Source organism: Numida meleagris, chromosome 7, assembly GCF_002078875.1.
Source record: "Numida meleagris isolate 19003 breed g44 Domestic line chromosome 7, NumMel1.0, whole genome shotgun sequence".
In the NCBI taxonomy this organism is placed as follows: domain Eukaryota; kingdom Metazoa; phylum Chordata; class Aves; order Galliformes; family Numididae; genus Numida; species Numida meleagris.
In genome coordinates, this window is record NC_034415.1 from 14,173,482 (window position 1) to 14,192,713 (window position 19,232).

General features: G+C 49.2%; 1 protein-coding gene across 4 annotated transcripts; it reads left to right on the top strand.

The window, feature by feature from the left end:
- GFI1 (growth factor independent 1 transcriptional repressor) lies at positions 1,097 to 13,621 on the top strand. Of its 4 annotated transcripts, XR_002441294.1 has the most exons (8): positions 1,591 to 1,677; positions 2,507 to 2,722; positions 2,839 to 3,045; positions 7,796 to 8,211; positions 8,302 to 8,439; positions 9,932 to 10,097; positions 12,194 to 12,561; positions 13,324 to 13,615. XR_002441294.1 is itself a non-coding variant. In XM_021405192.1 (7 exons), the coding sequence occupies exons 2-7, from the start codon at positions 2,608 to 2,610 to the stop codon at positions 12,370 to 12,372; spliced, it is 1,221 nt and encodes a 406-aa protein (XP_021260867.1). In that variant the 5' UTR covers positions 1,097 to 1,223; positions 2,507 to 2,607; the 3' UTR covers positions 12,373 to 13,621. The 4 variants fall into 4 exon arrangements, 3 of the variants coding, with proteins under 3 accessions (XP_021260867.1, XP_021260866.1, XP_021260868.1); XM_021405192.1 differs by lacking the exon at positions 1,591 to 1,677 and adding an exon at positions 1,097 to 1,223 and having other exon boundaries at positions 12,194 to 13,621; XM_021405191.1 differs by having other exon boundaries at positions 12,194 to 13,621.

The following is a 19,232-nucleotide window of genomic DNA, read 5'->3' on the forward strand; positions in this document are numbered from 1 at the left end:
TGCGTGCGGGCCGGCGTGTGCTTTCCTGGAGCCCGGTCAGAACCATGAGCGCGAACAGTAATTACCAGTTACGTTTTCTGTTGCCCTCATTACACACGGTGCGGCCGCTGCCCCAAAAGGCACCAAGTGCCCGGTCTCCCTGCGAACCCCTCCGGCATCGCCAGGCCGGCATCGCGCTGCGCCGTGCGGAGGGCCGCGGCCCGCTGCCACCAGCACGGAGCCGGCGCGCTCGGTCTGGATCATTTCGGAGCATGAGACGGTGTTAAAACCCGATTAGCTCCCGGCAGCCACGCGTGGGGCAGCTGTACGGCTCCGAACACCGGCTATACCCCGGAGCCCCGACGCCCGGGCCGCCCCTCTCGGAGCTGTCCGGGAGCCGCTGCCCGCCTGCCTGGCTCCATCCGCGTTTGCCATCGCCTTTCGATCGCTGTCAGGCGACAGTAGGCTCCGGGCGGGGCGGCGGGGGGATCTCGCCTACCCCTTCCATATTTAACCATTACCTAAAGCCAAGGGGAAATGAGCAAACCTCCAGGCTTGGGGCTTTAGGTATTTTCAGCGCCGTTGGGCGTATTTATCCCGAAAGAGTTTTCCACAACAAGTTATTTCTGCTCTAGGGGAGGTCTCCGCGGCTCGAGCCCATCACGCAGCGCCGCGGCGCGGGGCGCCTTCCCGCCGCAGGGCTCAGGGGAGCGAGCGGCCGGCCCGGCCCCGGCCCCCGCCAGCAATCTGTGTGGGGAATCTGTGACTGGTTCTCGGTGCGGAAGCCGAAGGGGATCCAATAATAGTTCAGATAGACGCGTGCGATCTGTAGAGCAGAGCCCCAGAGGAACGAAACGCCCAATTCCAGAGCGGCACCTCGGTGCAACCGCAGCGAGCTCCATGGAGCGGGATATTATAGGGAAAAACGAGAGAGAGAGAGACAGAGAGAGGAGGGCAGCGATGCTGATTTGTGAGGCTCTGCCTTTTTTAAAAACTTTTTTTTTTCTTCGATGCAGAAGCTCCTAACGCTCAGGAAGTGGAATTTGTGGTTTAGGGGGCCGAGCTCTGAAGGAGCACAGACAGAAAAAAAAACAAAAAACAAAAAAAAGCAAAAAAAAAAAAGCAACAAAACGCAAAAAACAACCGAAGCAGCGCTGCTCCTCAAAGGGAAGCTAAATTTACAGTCACCCAACGAGCGGGCTGTAGCCTCGGCTGCCACCCGGCGCCCCTCGCCCTCCACATGGGTAAGGAGTAAGCGCACCGCTCCGCTCGCCTCGGGGGCAGAGCCTCTACTCAGGGCGCGGCCTCGCGCCCCACACACGGGCCGTTGGCGGGCGCGGGCACCGCGCGTCGCGAGGCGCTAGCAGCGGCCGAGCGCTGCCCTCAGGGCGGGGGGGGGGCAGAGGCGGGGGCAGGTGCGGCGGCGGAGCGGCGCACCGCGGCCCGAGCTGAGGCCAGGTGGGCCGGGGCCCGCGCCTTCTCTCGAGGCCCGGCTCCCGCCCGGCAGGCTCCGGCCTCGGGCGGCGGGGGCGGCCGGCGGCGCGTGACGGCTTTTGGAGGGAAAAGCGCCGCGTGGAGACGGAGCCGCGCGGCAGAAGCGGCCCCGGAGTCCCACAACGTCCTCCGCTGTCGGAGAGGGCGCGGCACGACGCACGCCGCGATCCCTCACCCCCCGCTCGAGACTAAGGCACGGCGCAGGTGGGCCCGGGCGGCGGCGCTCCGAGAAGTGCCCGGGGGCGGTGCCTGGCGGCGGCACGGGGCGGCCCCGTGGGGTGGGCGCCGCGCTCGGGTCGGGCTGCTCCGCTCAGCTCCTCTTGGGTGAACTTGGGGCAGCTCGAGGGAGCGGTGACGGTAGCCCCCGTAGTTCCCAAAAAGAACCGAACGGCCTTGATCTAACGGGCTTCTGGCGGCGGCAGGTGCAGCCGGCGCTGGCCGCGCGTGCTCTGCCCTTCGCTGCTGCCCAGGAGCGGCCGGGCCCCGCTCACTCTTCGCAGCGCCCGCGGGAGGTTTTCCCACCTCGCCCTCTCCCCGCCCCGGCTTTCGGTGGCCGCAGCTGCACGCTGCCGCGCCAACAGCTGCGGCGCGCAGAGAGATTCCGTTGTGTTCGTTTTCACGTTATCGTGGCAGGAGAGTGAATCAGTCCCTCCGACGGCACGGCGCCTACTCGCCGTCGAGCTAACGCTGTCGGCCCCGCAGCGATTCCCCTCGTGCTCACCGTGTGACGGGGCCGCGCTAACCGCTGCAGGGCGGTCACAGCGGCGCGGGGCGCCCACCGCAGACTCCCGCGAGCTCCGCACGGCGCGTCGCCGCCGCCCGCTCCGCCGTCGGGGCCACCTTTCCCGACTGGCTTTCCCGACCGGGCAGCCCCGGGGGCGGCGGGAGCCGAGAAACCGCGCTCCGGGCATCCCGGGGTTGGGCGGGGGGGGGGGGGGGGGGAGAGCGCGGCCACCTGCGCGCCGCCCCCAGCGAGCGGCCCCTCCCGGCCCGCACCCCCGGCCCTCAGCTGCGGCTCGGCGCCTCCCCGCAGGTCGCCTCCCCGCCGCCGCCGCCGCTCCGCGGGAGACTCGGAGGTGACGCTCGCCGCGCCCGGCGCTCGGAGACTGAGTGCGGCCGCGGTAGCACCCCACCATGCCGAGGTCCTTCCTGGTGAAGAGCAAGAAGGCGCACAGCTACCACCAGCCCCGCTCCGCCGATGAGGACTACAGCCTGCGGCTGGAGACGGTGCTGGCCCAGATCTGCGCAGGTAGGAGCTCGCCCGTAGCGGGGCGGCCCCGGAGCCCAGCAGCGGGCGCGGGGCAGGCGGGGAGGGGGTGGCCAGCGGGGCTCCGCTGAGCTCCGCTCGCCTCCTGCTTTCCGCAGACAGCAAGATCCCCGAGAGCGCGGGGCTGTGCCGCACCGTCCTGCCCGACCCGGAGCCGTCGCAGGAGCGCTTTTCCCCCGAGTCCCACCTCACCGAGGCTGCCGATGGCACCTCCGAGTCGGCGCCCAGCTGCGAGGGCAGCATCTGCGACAGGGTGTCCGAGTTCGGAGATTTCTGGAGACCGCCCTCGCCCTCCGTCTCGCCAGGTAGGAGCGGGGCAGCAGCGCCCGGCGGGCTCCGGCCTCCGTCTAAAACGAGTGGAAGGGACTGATTTGCCTTTCCCTCTCCTTTTCACGTTGTCTCTCTCGGGTTGCTTTTCCAGTCAGGCTCCCCCGGCTAAGGGAGCCGCATGTTATGGTCAGGCGGTATGAGAGTTGTATTTTTATTGTCATTTGTTTCTGATTAGTTGCTGAAGGCAGGCCGTTATGTTTTAAGGGTCTCAACGTTTTCTTACAGGGTCCTCGTACCTGGATTCTTAGTGGATAGATATATTTTAAGACAGTAAATATATCTACTCGGCTATTTACCTGTAGTGAATAGCAGCGACTCTGTGTTTTGGACTGCCTGCTTGACATTTTCCCAAACTCCTTTTGAGGTTGTTTCTTGTCTATAAAAAGAAAAGGATCTCTCCCTCTTTTTTTTTCTTTTTTCCTTTTTTTTCTTTTTTCCTTTTTTTTCTTTTTTCCTTTTTTTTCTTTTTTCCTTTTTTTTCTTTTTTCCTTTTTTTTTCTTTTTTCTTTTTTTTCTTTTCTAAAACTGCATTCATAAAAAAAAAAAAAANAAAAAAAAAAAACAGATGAAACTACTGACAGTCAGATTTAAACACCCCAGATCCAGGAAACTCGCGCTTACACCTGCAGCACCAGTCTCTAGCTCCCTTGTCCTGCCTTTGATGTGGCTGGAGCAGTGGGAGATGCTGTCCCCAGCCTGGCATGAATACTTATCTCATTTAAAAATACCATGTTGTCATTTTATAACAAAAAAATATATATATAAATCCCACTTTTTATTGCTTCGGTTAAAAAGTGACAGCTGAAAAAAGAACAATTTCTATCTTAGCAAAGTAAAAATTGTCTCAGCTTTTCAAAATGACAGCAGATGCCTGCAAACGAATACTTGGTCCTATTTCTCCATTGATTTTTCAACTTCATTTTATAATGTCCTTGCGTATCAGTGGCTCATTGTAATGATGGGGACTTGCATTTCTGAAGCTCGCCCATCCCTTTAAAAAGCTTCATTTGAACATTCCCTATGAGGAATGTTTAAAAGACTGATGAGTGTTGTTACAGCTACAGAACAGTTTCGGTCTGTGCAAATGACAGACTGGACCTAAGGTAGGAATGCAGCAGCCTCTCTTTTGCTAACATTTCTTCACAAAGGATAACAATGTATAATTTTTATTCTTACAAATTGTTCTCCTCGTTACCCAAATTATACCGTTTTCACAAGATATCTAAAAGGCAGATATAAAATGGAGCAGCTATTTTCCAGGGCTGCTCTGTGTTTGCATCCTCTCCACTAATTTCTTGCCTTGTGGGAATCGTAGCTCCCTGCCAGCCATCCGGTTGCCTGGGAAAGGTATCTGCAAAATGACGGTGATATCCCCAGATCAAGATTTTTCAGAGGAGGGGCACAGTCCTGGAACTGTTTGGTTCCATTCACAGGGGAAAAGTGAAGGTTCGAGACACCCTGTCCTGGCATGAAAAAGCTTCATTAAACTAACCTCTGTGCATTGAGAGAGGTGCTGTTAAGGATCAAGGCACCAGCAGCAGGGTTAAATAGGTGGGCTTCCTTCCACAACTTTCCCAAATCCCTGCCTTCCAGTTGCCTTGTCAGATTTGGCACGAAACTGGAATTTGTGCCTAGGTCACTTCTGCGAGATGTGCTGGTGAGATGCTGGATTTTTGAGATTGTGTTTGTCTGTGTGTTTCTGTGCTTCCACGGGCAGTTCAGATGAGAAATGATGTTTCTAAATCGTGTGTAGGGGAGGTGCAGTGAGTAGTACTGTCACCTCCTCATCCTCAGGAGTGAACATGGACACTTTGTTATGCAACGAAAGACAGACTTCAGATCTGTCTTTGAATGCAGTGCTGCCAATCCAGGAGAGCTGGCACAGACACAATGCAATACCTTCGTAGGGTTAGCATTCTACATACACTGACTGCATCAGTGCAGATCACCGTGTTATTTAACCTCATTTTCTACGTATGCCTTTAATCACATGTGTTTGTGTATACAGAAGGTGCCTGATAACTCTGTGCAGTAGTACATAGGTATTGTCTGTCGAGTCTCTTGGTCCTGTAGTCTTGGAGGGAGCCTTTTATTGGGTGTAATGGAGTTGTCACTCAGGGATCATGGTGATTTTTGTTCTATGGAAGAAGACACTTGAATCTTTAATTTTGTGTGCATCAATCAGTTCCCAGTCATTTCAGGTAGAGTTCGCCATGCCATCAAAAAAAGAGCGCTGGTGTTTCTTCTCCCAGGAGCAGCACAGAACTGCTGGGAATAGAGAGGAGGAAGAGTCTATCTTTGTCCACCATTCACCCTCTGGATGGCTAGATGCTGTGGAGCAGAGGAGAGGCAGAAATAGCAGTGTCTTTTGCTGTGCAGTGTGGCAGGGAAGGTTTGATGCTGGATGTGGGGATGCCTTGAGCTTACCCTTGGGAACTGTAGCATGGGTGGCTCCCCTGGACTTGTGCCTGTGAGATCTCTAAAGCATGTGAGGCGATGGAAGGAACATTGCACGCGAACTGATACGTGGTGCAGTGTTTACCGTGTCCAGTGTTGCCAATTCCAAGGGCTCAAAAATTAGGTCAGCCTTTCCTCCCCTGTCCCTCAATGGACTGGCTTAGAAATCAAAATTGTAAGAAATACCTTACGGATATTCAATTTTAGTGTTGAAATATTGAGGGCTTACATTTTCATATTTTTTCCTTACAATCTGGGCTAGTAGTTGACTTTAAGGGGAAAAAAATAGTTACAAGAACTAGAAAACAAAAGGAAAGCTGCACGATGAAATCATGCAGTTTCAAGAGCTGGGGCTTTAAGATAGTTTTGAATCTTGTGATAAAATCGTGAGACATGACAACACTGAAACTGGTTGCAAAGACACAAGATAGATGATGTGATGCTGACCACAACTTTGCAGTCAGTGCAGAACAGGAAAAATCATGCTTAGCACCATGTCAGCTAATTTGATTTCATCTCTCTGTTCAAATGTTCCAGTTGGTATGTGTGCGTATATTCCCAACTAAAATACTAGTTCTTTAATGGAAAAACCTGAGTCTATTAACATATGAAGTTATACAAAAGAAATAAGATTAAAAACTCGATTTTTGATGTATTTTCACCCCTTTCTGTAATCCTCAGTGACCATTTGCCTACCTGAATGGGTAGCCTAATGCTTCCTGCCGCTCTTCCCTATCCCACTCCTGGTTGTATTCTTTTGCTGAAGGCTGATAAAGCTGTGGAATCTGTGAAGCTGGCAGGAGTAAAAAAAAATCAAACAGTTGTGAGCGTGCAAGTTTTTAGGTAAGGGAAGCTATTCCGGTAGACAAAGTGGTAGGGGATGCCAATAGTTCTGTGAAGGCATCAGCATTTCAACAGTTAATTTATCAATCTTTTCCTTGGTTCACTACTGTATTTGTCCATTGGAGACGTTTGACTCTCCCAGCTCTGCTGCCTTTTGTGAGGAAGAGTGAAAGTAGCACACCTTGGACATTAATCACCACCTTTGGCAGCCACGGTTGGGATCTGATACCTCACGTTCCCTGTGTAACTGTGTTTTCTCTATACCTTGAGCGTTTGTGCCTTCGTACACTGATCTCCGAGGCTGTTTTCCTGCCATTACATCAGTCTCTGCTAAAGCAAGTGGGATCGATCTTATGCCTACTCCCTTGGTCAGATGCTGTTGCCAAAGGTGAGGCTGTTACAGCCAGCTGAAGTCACCTGAGCTTGTCTTGGTGGAAGATAGCTTTGATTATGGCTGATAGGAAAATCTCTTTGTCTCTTCAATTTTTAATGCAGTCTATACCAATGATTTTCATAATGCATTTATGAACTCAATATTTTCAGTGGACTCAGTGTCTTTACACAGAGGAATCTGAAAGAACCATGATTTTATTTCAGACAATTTCAGGTTTTTTTGTTTGTTTGTTTGTTTCCCCTGAAAAAGTGAGGCGTGAAATTCAAGCACTTCATAGAATCATAGAATGAGCTAGGTTGGAAAAGACCTACAGGATCACCTAGTCCAACCATCCACCTACCACCAATAACCCCACTAAACCATGTCTCTCAACGATATATCTAAACGTTTCTTGAACACCTCCAGGGACAGTGACTCAACCACCACCCTGGGCAGCCCATTCCACTTCAGAAGCTGTTTTCTACTTCTATTATGCTTTTGCAAGTAACAGGCAGTTATGGCATGACATTGAGAGACTGGATCTGGGCACTGCACTGTGCAACAAACAATTTTTAGTTCTGTTAAGCAGGTACATCTCAGCACATTTGCTTCTTCTGGCAGCTCCCTAAAATCATTTCTGGGTGAGTGTGATCTGCACTAAACTTGAATATTTGGACTGTCAGCTTTGATGCTCAGCTTGGGATATAGTAGATACACTTTTCTGAGGAGCAACAGATAAAACCAAAGGAAGTTGCAGACTGAGTTGTTCAGTATCTCAACAGTCAGATCAGTGTGTATGCACCTGGGCACCCAAAGACGGAGGTAGACAAAACTGGTGTGGTGGTTGCTTTAAATTATTTGATTGGGGTAGCAGGTGAGGAGTTAGCACTGAATGCACTGACCCTACTGATCAACATAAAATGCCCTTCTACAAGGGGTGGAAGACCAGCAGTATAGGCTCTGGCACAAGCCTGGGTACTGAGCCAATTCTGCCTCAGGATGGTGGCTGGACTGTGAAGTACACTAATTCCCATGCCCTTGTATTTCCACAGCCTCAGAGCAATCTGTGTGTCCATCCCTGGATGAAGCACCTCCCTTCTCGGTGCCCTTCAAACCATACACGTGGAGCAGCCTGGGGGGCTCCGAGCTGAGGCACCTCGTGCAAAGCTACCGGCCCTGCCCAACGCTGGAGCGAACTTCAGCCTTGAGGCTCTTCTGCGAGCGGGGCTCCGAGCCCACCCTCTATGGTGCAGAGTGTAGCTCTTCCCTTGGACTTTATGGTGATTTTGGCTCCCCAGGTTCAGGGCTGTTTGAGCGTCCTCCAGCAGCAGCACCCAGACTCTATACCGAGACACAGCCTGGGCTGCAGCAGGAGAAGGGACCTGGTGGCCTCAAAGTGGAGTCAGACCTCTTGTGCCGCCCTTTGCTCATTAGTGCTGGCTCTTACAAGTGTGTCAAGTGCAGCAAGGTAGGGACTCCTTTCCCACTCTCTGATTATGACTATTTTCCAGCCCCTTTTCCTGGGCTAACCTGACCCTGTCTGCTCTCTCCCTTTCAGGTCTTCTCCACACCGCATGGCCTTGAGGTACATGTGCGCCGTTCACACAGCGGCACAAGGCCTTTTGCCTGTGACATGTGTGGCAAGACCTTCGGCCACGCAGTCAGCCTGGAGCAGCACAAGGCCGTGCACTCACAGGTGAGAGCAGGGCAGACTGCCAGGATGAAGGTGAGAGGGCCAGGGCCAGCTGCTTGCTTCTGCAGGCGCCGGGCAGGCCATGAAGGCAATCACAGGGCAGTAGGTGGGTGTTTAAGCTGAGAGGAAGAAAGCATAGTAGGGCTGCAGGGGGGAGTCGTGGGTGAAGAGTATGGTGGCAGGCAGAGTAAAGAGTGGGTAGCTAGTGAGCAAAGGAAGAATACGAACAAACTGACAAATTACAGAATACAGACTTTGTTTCCGTTCCCCTGATCTTGTGTGTGTCTGTATTAAGCAATGGCCTCTTTTGGCACTCCAGACTTCTGTAACAGATAATAAATAATAAATTTTCGCTTTCTGAGCTGGAAACTGTGAGGAGGGTGTGGACTTTGTTAACAGCAAAAGCAAGTCACTGTGCTTTCTTCTGAAGCAGCTTTCCTCATTTTTCCTCCTCCCTCTCCACCAAGAGGTTAATCTTCCCTTGCTTGTAGTCATTGTGTCCATGCAGGGAACATCTGAAAGACCAGTCAGGTATAGAGCACAGACTTCATCCGTCTCGACACCCTCTGAGTCACACACCAAAAGAATATGGTAGTTAATTTTGGTAGGAGTATTTGTAACATTTTCCATCTGCTGATATTGTTCCATATTTCCCCTTCACCCACCCACTTAACCTGGCAAATCTTCCTTCCTCAGATTGGGTTTGGGAGGATAGAATTACAACAGTGTTTGTTTGCTGTTTTATTTACAGTTGCATAAGTGTGCAACAGCAGAGCACACAATGAAGAGAAACATATCATCATCCATTAAATAACACTGAAAAGTGGAGTACTGCAAATTAAGTCCAAGGAGGGGAGAAAATTTCTGTCAGTGTGCATGAAAATAGGCACCAAATAAGGTGCCTTTACGAAAGCATAGCTGGAAGAGGAAGGTGTAATGGGAGTTAAAGAAAGAGATGATCTGTGGTGGAAGAAAGTGGTGGAGAGGCTTGTGTTAGGGAAAGGAGAGAGAAACAACAGTTTTAATGCGTTTAGTTAGATTTATTGAAGCAGTAAGCCAAAAAGCTCTTTTCCCCAGGTGCCCTAGGTACATTTCACTTAATTATAATGAAAGTAGAAATATGCAGGTAGTCGTTGGGCTTCCAGCACAAATCAGCCTGCCACAGAGATTTCCCCAGAAAGCCACACAGACCTCAGCACCCACTTTTCTGTATAGAGTGCACTTTGAACAGTGCTGCAGCTGCTGGTCTTCCCAGCGGAATGATCATATCTTTGGTCCATGTTGAAATGTGCAGGCAGTGGGAGAGGATACATTACCTTTTGTATTATGCGGCATTGTCGTACTGGTTTTAGCATCTCCTCAGGCCAGCTTTCTGAAGAAGCAGAAGTGCTTGCTAAGGCAGAAGGGGCAACACTGATATGCTGCTGGCTAGTTTGTTGCTGTGGGATCTCTGCCATAGTGTAATGTGGGTGTGTTTGGGCTCCTGTTTCTGCAGGAACGCAGCTTTGATTGTAAGATCTGTGGAAAGAGTTTTAAGAGATCTTCTACTCTGTCCACCCACCTGCTTATCCACTCGGACACCCGGCCCTATCCGTGCCAGTACTGTGGGAAGCGGTTCCACCAGAAATCTGATATGAAGAAACACACCTTCATTCATACAGGTATGCCTTGCAGCTGCTGATGTACAGCCTCAACTATAGGGGCAGGTCTCTGAAGAGGTCTCTCTGCAGCAGCCTGTTCCTTCTCAGCTGGGACAGCACATGCACCTCCCTGTACTTCTCACGGCCCTGCTGTGGTTCACACTATCTGAGCTCAACTTGTGCAAATGAGGGTGATTTGAATGTGGTTTCATGAACAGCAGCTGCAAAATAACCCAAATCCTCGCAATCCAATCAGTGTTCCCTTAATAGAATCTACCAATGTTTATTTAAACGGCTTTTCTGTAAGATGATTTGTAGAGTATTATATTCTTGTGGCCTTGATTTACAGCTGAAGTCCCTGGACAATGATAGGTGAATTTGACTGCAGCATCTCTTCATACAGGATCTACCAATTTACAATAGGAACAAGAGGAGTCTCCTCCTCTAGGTCAAACAGTAAACTGGCGGTCCCAGGGTCCAACTCTTAGTCTAAATATTTGCTCAGAGATTGATTGTCTGCACTTCCACCCGGACTTTCTGAGAAATGGCTGCAGCCTGATACAGAATGGAAGGAGAGGTGCAGAGTTCTCAAGTTTCACTGTTAGTAATAAACATGGAAACTAATAAAGTGCAGGTGAATCACCAAAGGAAATTGTTTTAGAAATATTGCTCAGTGAGAAGGCAGGTTTATCAGAGATCTGTAAAAGTAAATTTTGCCTTACATACCTTCACCACGTTCATTTAAGGTAGAGGGAGATGAATGATGTGTGAGATATAGAAACATTTGTAGACACAAAATAATAGCTGTACTGGCCTAACCCAAGGTTTGGATGACCAAAATCCTATTTCTGGAGAATGGAATATTAACAGATATCAAGAGTGAAATATAAGAGTAGTAAATATGTAGAAAGATGGCATTATGCGTAGTGCTGCTTGGTTGTGATTTTTCTAGATCATGGGCAGTGAACAATAGTACTTATAAAGATTCTTCACAAGATTATTGCTGAATGAAAATGAAGGAAGAAAAGTGAAAAGTATTTCCATAGTAACTTTTTCAAATGAGGTTTGATGAAGTAGAATTTTAGCCAAATTCTCAGTGGGCCAGAACGTTCTTTGGATTATTATTCTGAGATCACAAACTGTCTCTTGTGCTTTTAATTGATAATATAGAACCAGATTCTTAACTGAATTAGGGATGATTTCATATGCAACATCCACTTGTAAAATGTGCTAGAGGCTCAGTTCACAAAGATTTTATTTTTCTTCTTAGAGATCTAATCTGATTTTCAGAAGTACAAAGAGTGCTTGTTGCTCCAGCTGAAGTTAGCGGGCTTTGCAGGTGCAAAGCCATTCTGAAAATCAGGCTTGGTTTTGTGGTTGGGGTTCCCTTTTATCCGTTATTTGATAGTAAACACTATGGAGACGCGCTGAGATAATGCTCCTAAGGAGATCAGTGGAGTTGTGCCACTGACCCCTCTGTGAGAGAAGTTCAGAGAAGTTCCCATTATTTGCTAGGAGAATTTCAGGACTCTCTTGGAGTGACTACTAGCATTTCAGAGTGAGGACTAGAGAGAAGAGCAGATCACTGTGTGAACCCTGCCCTTCAGGTTTCACTCAGGGGCCCTCATCCTCCTTTGCAGGCAGGCCGCAGCTCAATGGTTTTGGTTTAGCAACATCCATCAGTCTATTCCACTTGCACCTAAATTGATGCCATAATTGATGTCCGACAGTCATCATGAGCTGGGATCTTTCCAGGAATTCCTGATATTTTGGAAAAAAAAAAAAGGCAAGTTAATTCACACAGAGGCCATGCAGCCAAATACCAATGTGTTCACAAGCTGTGATGTCCTCAGAGCACTCTTTGCTTTAAGCTGCTCCCAGGACTGTACTGGGGCAATGCAAGTACAGCCAGATCCATGCCTGCTCACCCATGGTGCAGGCACAGCTGATGATTCAAGGCTGCCAATTGCAAGATTTTAGGAAGAATGACTTTTTGTGATCATGTAGGAATCACTTCAGTTAGCTCTGAGGCCCTGAATACAGTTCCTATTTGTTCTGACCCCGAGTGTGCAGCATGTTACCTCTTTCACACCCTCTTTAATACCTTTTGCTTGCAGGTGAGAAACCTCACAAGTGTCAGGTGTGTGGAAAAGCCTTTAGTCAGAGCTCCAACCTCATCACTCACAGTCGGAAGCACACAGGATTCAAGCCCTTTGGCTGTGATCTGTGTGGCAAAGGCTTCCAAAGAAAGGTGGATTTACGGAGACACCGGGAGACACAGCATGGCCTCAAATGAGTCCTGCAATGCAGAAAGCACCTACAACACTAAGAGAACAGACTCCCTTGGCTTCCCCGCTGGACCTGAGCCCTGTCTGTAGAACAGACCTTGGCATTACCTTTCTGACCAGGAGCTTGGAGAGGAAAGAAGAGGACAGGGCCGTGCATTGGCAGCTCAACCAAATGGCTGTGAGAGTGGAAATTAAAGGTTGGGATTTTTATCTCTTGTCCTCTGTTTCTGAAATAACACTGGAAAGGAAGCCTTTAGATACAAAGCCTGTTGCTCCAAAGATGGATAAGCTACCAAATTCCTGTAAGGTGGAAAGTATTTCTCCCATGGCCAAGATAAAAACTTTTATGTTTTCAATAGCTTGAATTACCTTGCACGGCTACATGGGTATAACAGTGTTTACATGGTACTTACAGAGAACTGTCAGTAAATGGCACAGGCGGTGCTTGCCTTGGTTGAGTTTCAGTGCTGAAAGGCTTCACTCTTGGTTTCCTGTCAGGAAAGCCTAGAGGATCTGGATTGAAGTGTGCAGTTTGACATCTGGCTATTTTTTAAGCTGAGGCACCAGCTTGGGCCTGCTTCTGCTCTCAATTATTCTGGTGTAAATGAGGAGTTGCATTGACAGTTAGGAGGAGACCCCTTTTACTTCCCAAAGCTGTCTCTGTGCCTAAGCAAGGCGTGGCTGTGTGTGTTTGAGGCCTGTGGGATTATGTCTTGTTACATCCACTGTCGAAAAGGAAGCTTGTGAAGGACAACTGGAAAAGCCAAAGCACAGAGTTATGCCTTATAACTAGAAACCCACCTAAGGACTGGTACTGACTGAGAGCAGGGGCATAGGGGAGGCACAGACTTTCAATCCAGAACAATTGTTGGCTTCTGCACTCAGTCTTGTTATAAGTAACTGGAAAATAGCTACTCAGTAGTATCCTTTGTATATTTGTTTTTGTTCTCTTTTTTTAGGTTTTTAAAGGGAGACTCGCCTGAGGTGGGCAGGAATCAGTATAAAAGAATAATTGACTGAATTTGCCTTAAATGACCCTGCATGTACCTCAGTTAAAAAAAAATGCTGTTTTTACTTTGTTAACAGGTTTGTAAATGTCCTATTTAGATTTTATGGAGTGTCTTAATGTTTATTAGTATGTATTTATTGGAACAATGTTTTAAATTAATAAACTATTGAAGATCATCAAGAGTGATCTTTATTTAGTGTGCGACTTCAACATACTTGTGAATGTCAGCTGTTATAAGGATACACCATATCCAGTGATGGTCAGAGATATGGCATTCAAGCAGGAAATGAAGAAACAACATAATTTGCACAATATGTTTTGCAGAAGAGCTCTGGTGATTAAAGAACACTGGTGTCCTGTTTATGTGTCCAAGTTCCACTGATTTCAGTTAATCACTTAGCAATTTTGAAGGCTGGAGTATCCTATGGAATATCACCATTTTAAGTGTATACATTTGAAATGTAGATTGCCAGAAGACCCTGCTCAGCGCAGGAGGAACTTGGATATCTGAGATAAAATGTCTGTGCCAGTTTTCAGGGACACCTGAATACCAGGTGCATCACTTACACTGAAGCCAGGCTGGACTCGGAATCGCCTTTTGTCTGCCTGCCCCGTTAGCGGGGCTTGCTGCACCTGGCAGCTGCAGCTCTTGCAAAAGAGAAAGAGGAGGAAGGTGGAGGGTTCCCATGTCCTTTTCCCAGCAGAGCTTTTTAGGCGTGCACATCACCTTGTACTCTGTTTCTGGCTTTGCTTATGCTTTTATTTTGGATAAAACCTTGTTGCACGGGGATAGGACCGCGTGCAGGGTTAGCGTTGCTCGCTTTCTCCTTCTTTAACAGGAGGCGTATTTCCTTCAGTCACACAGGGATGCGGAGCGGCTCAAAAGGCAGCGAGTGGCAATGCCCTGCAGCGGCTCGGTGGCAGCCAGGTGTGAGAGAACCCTGCCGATTGCAGGGTTCCAGCTGGGAGCGCCTGGGGCTGTGGAGGCGGCAGTCCGGAGGAAAGCGCTCCCGCCGTGCTGCGTGCCGCGCGCCCCTGCTTCCCGCCGCCCCTGAGGGCCGAGGCGCGGCGCTGCCCTCCGCAACCGCCGCGGTGAGGAGTCCGAGGCAGCTGCCAGCTGCTCTCACTCCGCATTAAGTCCATTTCGTGGTGTTAATGGATGCAGAAGATCGGTGTAGGAAACGAAGTGGGCGGCTGGAGAGGCCCGGTGGTGCCCCAGGCCCTGCTCTGCCCGCAGGAGGCTTCGCAGAGCGGCTCGCTGTCCGGCGCAGGTAGGCCGGGGCTGGCCCTGGAGCGCTCCGTGTTTCTCTCAAGGGAGCGCTGTTGCTGTGCGCGGAGCGCCGGCCCGGAGGTACGGGGCACGGGGCACTGCCTCAGCCCTCGGGACGGCGCGTTCCTGCCGGAGCAGCCTCAGTTACTTCCACTTGAGTTGAAAAATACGACACCAAGGTGACTCTGCCCCCACCAAGTGTCTAATCTTCAGATGGATAACTCGTATTGTGTGAGCCTCGTGCAATTGCACCGGTGAGCGCTGTGCCGGCGGGGTGGCAGGGCCCTGTGGTGAGGACATGGCTGGCGTGCCCAGGTTGTCCTTCTAGAAAAGAAACTTTTGGGGAAGAAAAGAATCTGGAGGGTATTTACTGGCTGAAGGGTGTCTTCCTTTGGCACGTCTGGAACCGGTGAGCAGCAGGCACTGGGCCGAGCCGCAGGCCCAAGCCCCTGCCAAGCAGCGGTGTGCGGGACGAGGCCTCGTGCTGCTCCCAGCCCTGTGTGGGGCTGCTGCAGAGGTGGGTGGGGTGGCAGGAGCTTGCCTGGGACGCGGCTGGCTTTAACATGACTGCTCAAAATGAGTGGGGTGGAAAAACCTCTATCTGTGGAGAATCAGAACAGGCTACTGAGAGGCTGTAGTGCAAGTCTAAAGATTGGAAATATCTCGGTGTTATTACTGTGTGCCATTAAAAATACATTATGCATATTACATGACTCATTATTCATGAAGCAGGTTCCATACCTTTTGTCTGCCAGAGTAACAGTAGAAAGGGTAAGGGGAGACACTGGAGCACACCTTTGTTTCTTTCTGTAAATTTTTAATAACACCTCTAGCTAACCAGTTGGTGAAGCCCAGTTCCTGCATAAAAGTGGAAAGGCAGAGCTATCTGCAGGATGACTAAGCCTTTCAGAAGCTAATTTGAGCTTGTGTTCATCCACACCAACGATGATTAAATTACCTATCAAATGTGCAGAGCTATCAGGATTCAGGGCATTGAAAAATGAGGTGAATTTATCTGATTGATTTCAAAGACGTGGGTGGAACGAGTGAGGTTTTTTGTTTTTGTTTTAAAAAAAAAAAGTAAACGTCTATTCCTTATAGATTTTATAAATGTACTTCTGGCAAGCTAATGAACCTGTTGCTAATCCTCCAAAAGTTGTTTTGCCTGCCTGGAAAACAAGTGTATCGGTTGGAATCAGAATGCTTTATCCAAATCAGTTAGCAGTATGAATTAATTCATGAGGCAGAAACAAATCAACTTACTAGGTTCCATCCTTATAGTGAGCAGAGATGTTTAAAATTAAAATATGCAAACATCATCTGTGCTTTCTATATAGTCAGTTTCCAAAAGCAGGTAGTAACACTCAGATTGGATATTGCAAAAGGAGAGCCCAGCTCTTCTGGGTCTTGCTCCTTCCTCAAGCAAAACCTTGGTTGCAGTTGATGTGGGGAGGAGGAAGAGGTTTCTAGAATAAGCCCTGGGTGAAAGATTGCGAGACTCGTGCAACTGTATTTGCAAGCTGTGCTGCTGTTGCATGTTGATAAAGAACTCTGTTTTCTGCATTTTCTTTCCTTGAGAGAAAAAAACCAAACAGGTCAGTTGTGTCAAATTCTTTCCCAGTGTAACCTTGTTTCACATCAGGAATGGATTTTCCCTTGATTTGATCTTACTATAAACTTTACAGTGAAATACAGCTCAGCATATAGCACTTTGAAAGAATTCTGATTTAGAAAAGCACTGAAATATGCATGCAAGTCAATGAAGTGCTTCTCTAGTGAGGACCTTGCTTATGAGATGCTTGCTTGGAGTTAAAACTCTGGAGATTTTCCCTGCTGAAATCTACACCTCAGTCCAGTGCAGAGCCATGTCCTGCCTGGCAGGCAAATTTTCACCTGCAGCTGAGGTGACTTTCAAGAATGGCAAAGGCAGTTTTTTTTTTTTTTAAATTGTCATTCGGACTGTGGTTATTTCCTGTGCTTTGTGCTCTGATGAATGAAATAGTTGAATTTAAGGCCTATACATGTCTGTAATGCGTTGCAAAGCATTTAAAGTAGTGGAACTAGATTTGAAAATGTTTGTACATCTAAAGCTGTAGACACATCTGAATATATGTTGAATATCGATATCTATTGTCCATGTAGTTGGTGGGGGAAGGGGGGGGGGGGCGGAAGAAACAAGTCTCAGAGAATATTCTGAATATCACACTAGTCTGTAATATGCACAACGTATGGAGTACAAATAGAAGGAAGGACATAAATCCGGAAGAAAAATTTTCACATGTTATAAAAAATGCTGGCCACACTTTGTTAGCATGGTGTTGCCTAATGTTAACCTGGAGCATATGATTAATCTTTCAAAAAAAAAAAAAAAAAAAGTAAACCACTTTTGTGTGCTGCTTCTACTTCTCATCTGCTTTTTTTTTTTTTTTTTTGAGTAGAGGAGACATAACAAAACAATGCAGAATAAGACAAACCTAGAACAAAAACAACCTGATGTCTGACAAAAGGATGACTTTCCTCCCTTTGCTTGCCACTCAGCCCACTTCCCAACATGTGTGAGCTCTGGGTGCAGGATGCTGCCATGCATGGGGTGCTCCCAGGCCTGCTGTGGCCCAGCTTGCTGCTGCAGCAGTGCCGGGCTCTGCTCCTTGCCCCTGGCTTGCCCTGCCCGTGAGCAGCCTGGAGACCTGACAGGCTGGCAGCTGGCAGGGCCTGCACCTTTGGGGGTGACCAGTGTGTTCCGTTGAGTTAGTTACTGTAACAGCCAGCATTAAAGGGAAATTAAGCTCCTCTGAGATGATAGACATTTCAATATGATGTATCTACTTATGTTTTACACTTTCGGTTTTTCTTTTTTCTCCAAAGAATAACACATTCCTAAAACTTACTGACAGGCTCAGCAGGTGAGTTCAAGGGGTAATAAGAAGCATTGGTACAAAAGAAGGGAAGGTGAACTCTGGGCGTTGTTCAAGAGTGCATTCATCTGACAAGAACAGGCAAAATAGATGTTTTTGGTGTTTCATATGGGAAACTTTAGGTACTGAAGTGAAGAGCCACAACAAATTAATTGCATTTCAGTAAGTCATCAGTCAGAAGAGATTGTTCAGATAATACGAGCAATTTAGAGTAGCTGGTTCTAGTTAACCAGGAGTTAAGCCAAGGTTCTGTATGTTATCTGCTAACCCTGCTAACTTCCCAACTTCACAAACTGTCAGCTCGCTGCCTCTGCTCTCCTCTCTGCAGCACAGAGACATATGCACGGAGCTCAGGAGAGCGACCAGCTTCCAAAAAGGAAGGAGGGAAGCCTCTCTCGCTGCCTGCTCTTCAGACTGGGTCTGGCTCTGAGTGCCCCTGGTGCTGTTTCTCATGGGGTTTGGCAATGGACCTATTCCTGTGGCCAGTCGGGGAGCGAGGCTGTTTGCCTCCTCTCCCTGATCCCAGGCAAGGGGGGAGATGTTCCCGCCTGCACTTCCTTCCCACTTTCCCCAGCCAAGGTTGCATCACAGCCCTTTGTGGGGGATGGAAAAGACGGTTGCAGTTATGGGAGGAAGGGGTTTTATGCAAGTGGAGTGAGCTCTGTGCTCTCTGCTCTTCTCTGAATACTGAATACCTCAATCTGAAACCTTTTGCTTGGTGCAGAGTGGGACTCCGGCCAGACGCTGGGCACGGAGGAGCACGTGCCTGATGAGTGTGAAGTGCCTCGAAGCGCCAGGCATCGCAGAGCATCAGGGGAGATGCCTGGCTATTACTTCTCCCTTTTCAGAATGCTGTGGTTTGGTTTAACTGTGGCTCTTTCCACTTGCCATTGGGATGTCCGTTTCGTTCCTTTGCAGGTTCAGTTGCTGAAATCTTGTGTTTAAGCAATGTTTTTGTGGGTCTTGGCAGGATGGTGAAGGCTGCTGCAGACTTTGTGCTGGTGCTTGGGAAAGCTTAAGGGCTACTCTCTTTTGGTCAAACTTCTCATATTAGCAGGGGCTGGAGAGCCGAGGAGCTGTCTGCTAAGTGCAGGCAGGCGATGTGGTTCTCTACCCAGAAAGTTTGTTGGGCCCTAGGAATGCTGTACAGGAAAGAGTAACTCAGAAGGACATCCCAGCATTGGCTGGGCTGGGTGCTGGCCCTGTTCCTCTAGTACAGGGGAAAAGTTGCATTCAATCAGCATCACTCAATGTGATATGTGTTAGTGGGGATGTGTGCTATCACAGGCAGTTTGACCACCAGACAAAAGTTCTTGCAGTGCCTTGTTCCCTCTCAGGTAGCTGAGGGTCAGAATTCAGTGGGGCTCCTGGGGGTACAGCAAGTGAGCCCATCCTGTGGGGTACTGCTGCCTCCCGGCCATAGGGGCCTGGCCGTGCTGCAGCACTGCTGGCTCTGGTTTGAGCAGGGGATGAAAGGTTAAAACAAAACCTGGCTTCCTTGTGTCTTGATTGTCCTGAATTCTGTAGAATCCAGCAACCACTGAGCGTCACTTCCTGCCCAGAGAGCTGCCTTAGCCTCTTCCTAGCCATGCTACTTGTGGCTTCTTGATGCTGTGCTGTCCCTGATACCATGTGCTGTGTGGGAGCTCCTGCAGGTGCCATTGCTAGGAGCAG

Excerpts from the sequence above, each read along its gene's own strand:
- GFI1 (XM_021405192.1), top strand. The coding sequence starts at position 2,608 with ATGCCGAGGTCCTTCCTGGTGAAGAGCAAGAAGGCGCACAGCTACCAC. Across the intron at positions 2,723-2,838 it reads GCTGGCCCAGATCTGCGCAG|ACAGCAAGATCCCCGAGAGC; the intron begins GTAGGAGCTCGC and ends TGCTTTCCGCAG. Across the intron at positions 10,098-12,193 it reads ACACACCTTCATTCATACAG|GTGAGAAACCTCACAAGTGT; the intron begins GTATGCCTTGCA and ends TTTTGCTTGCAG.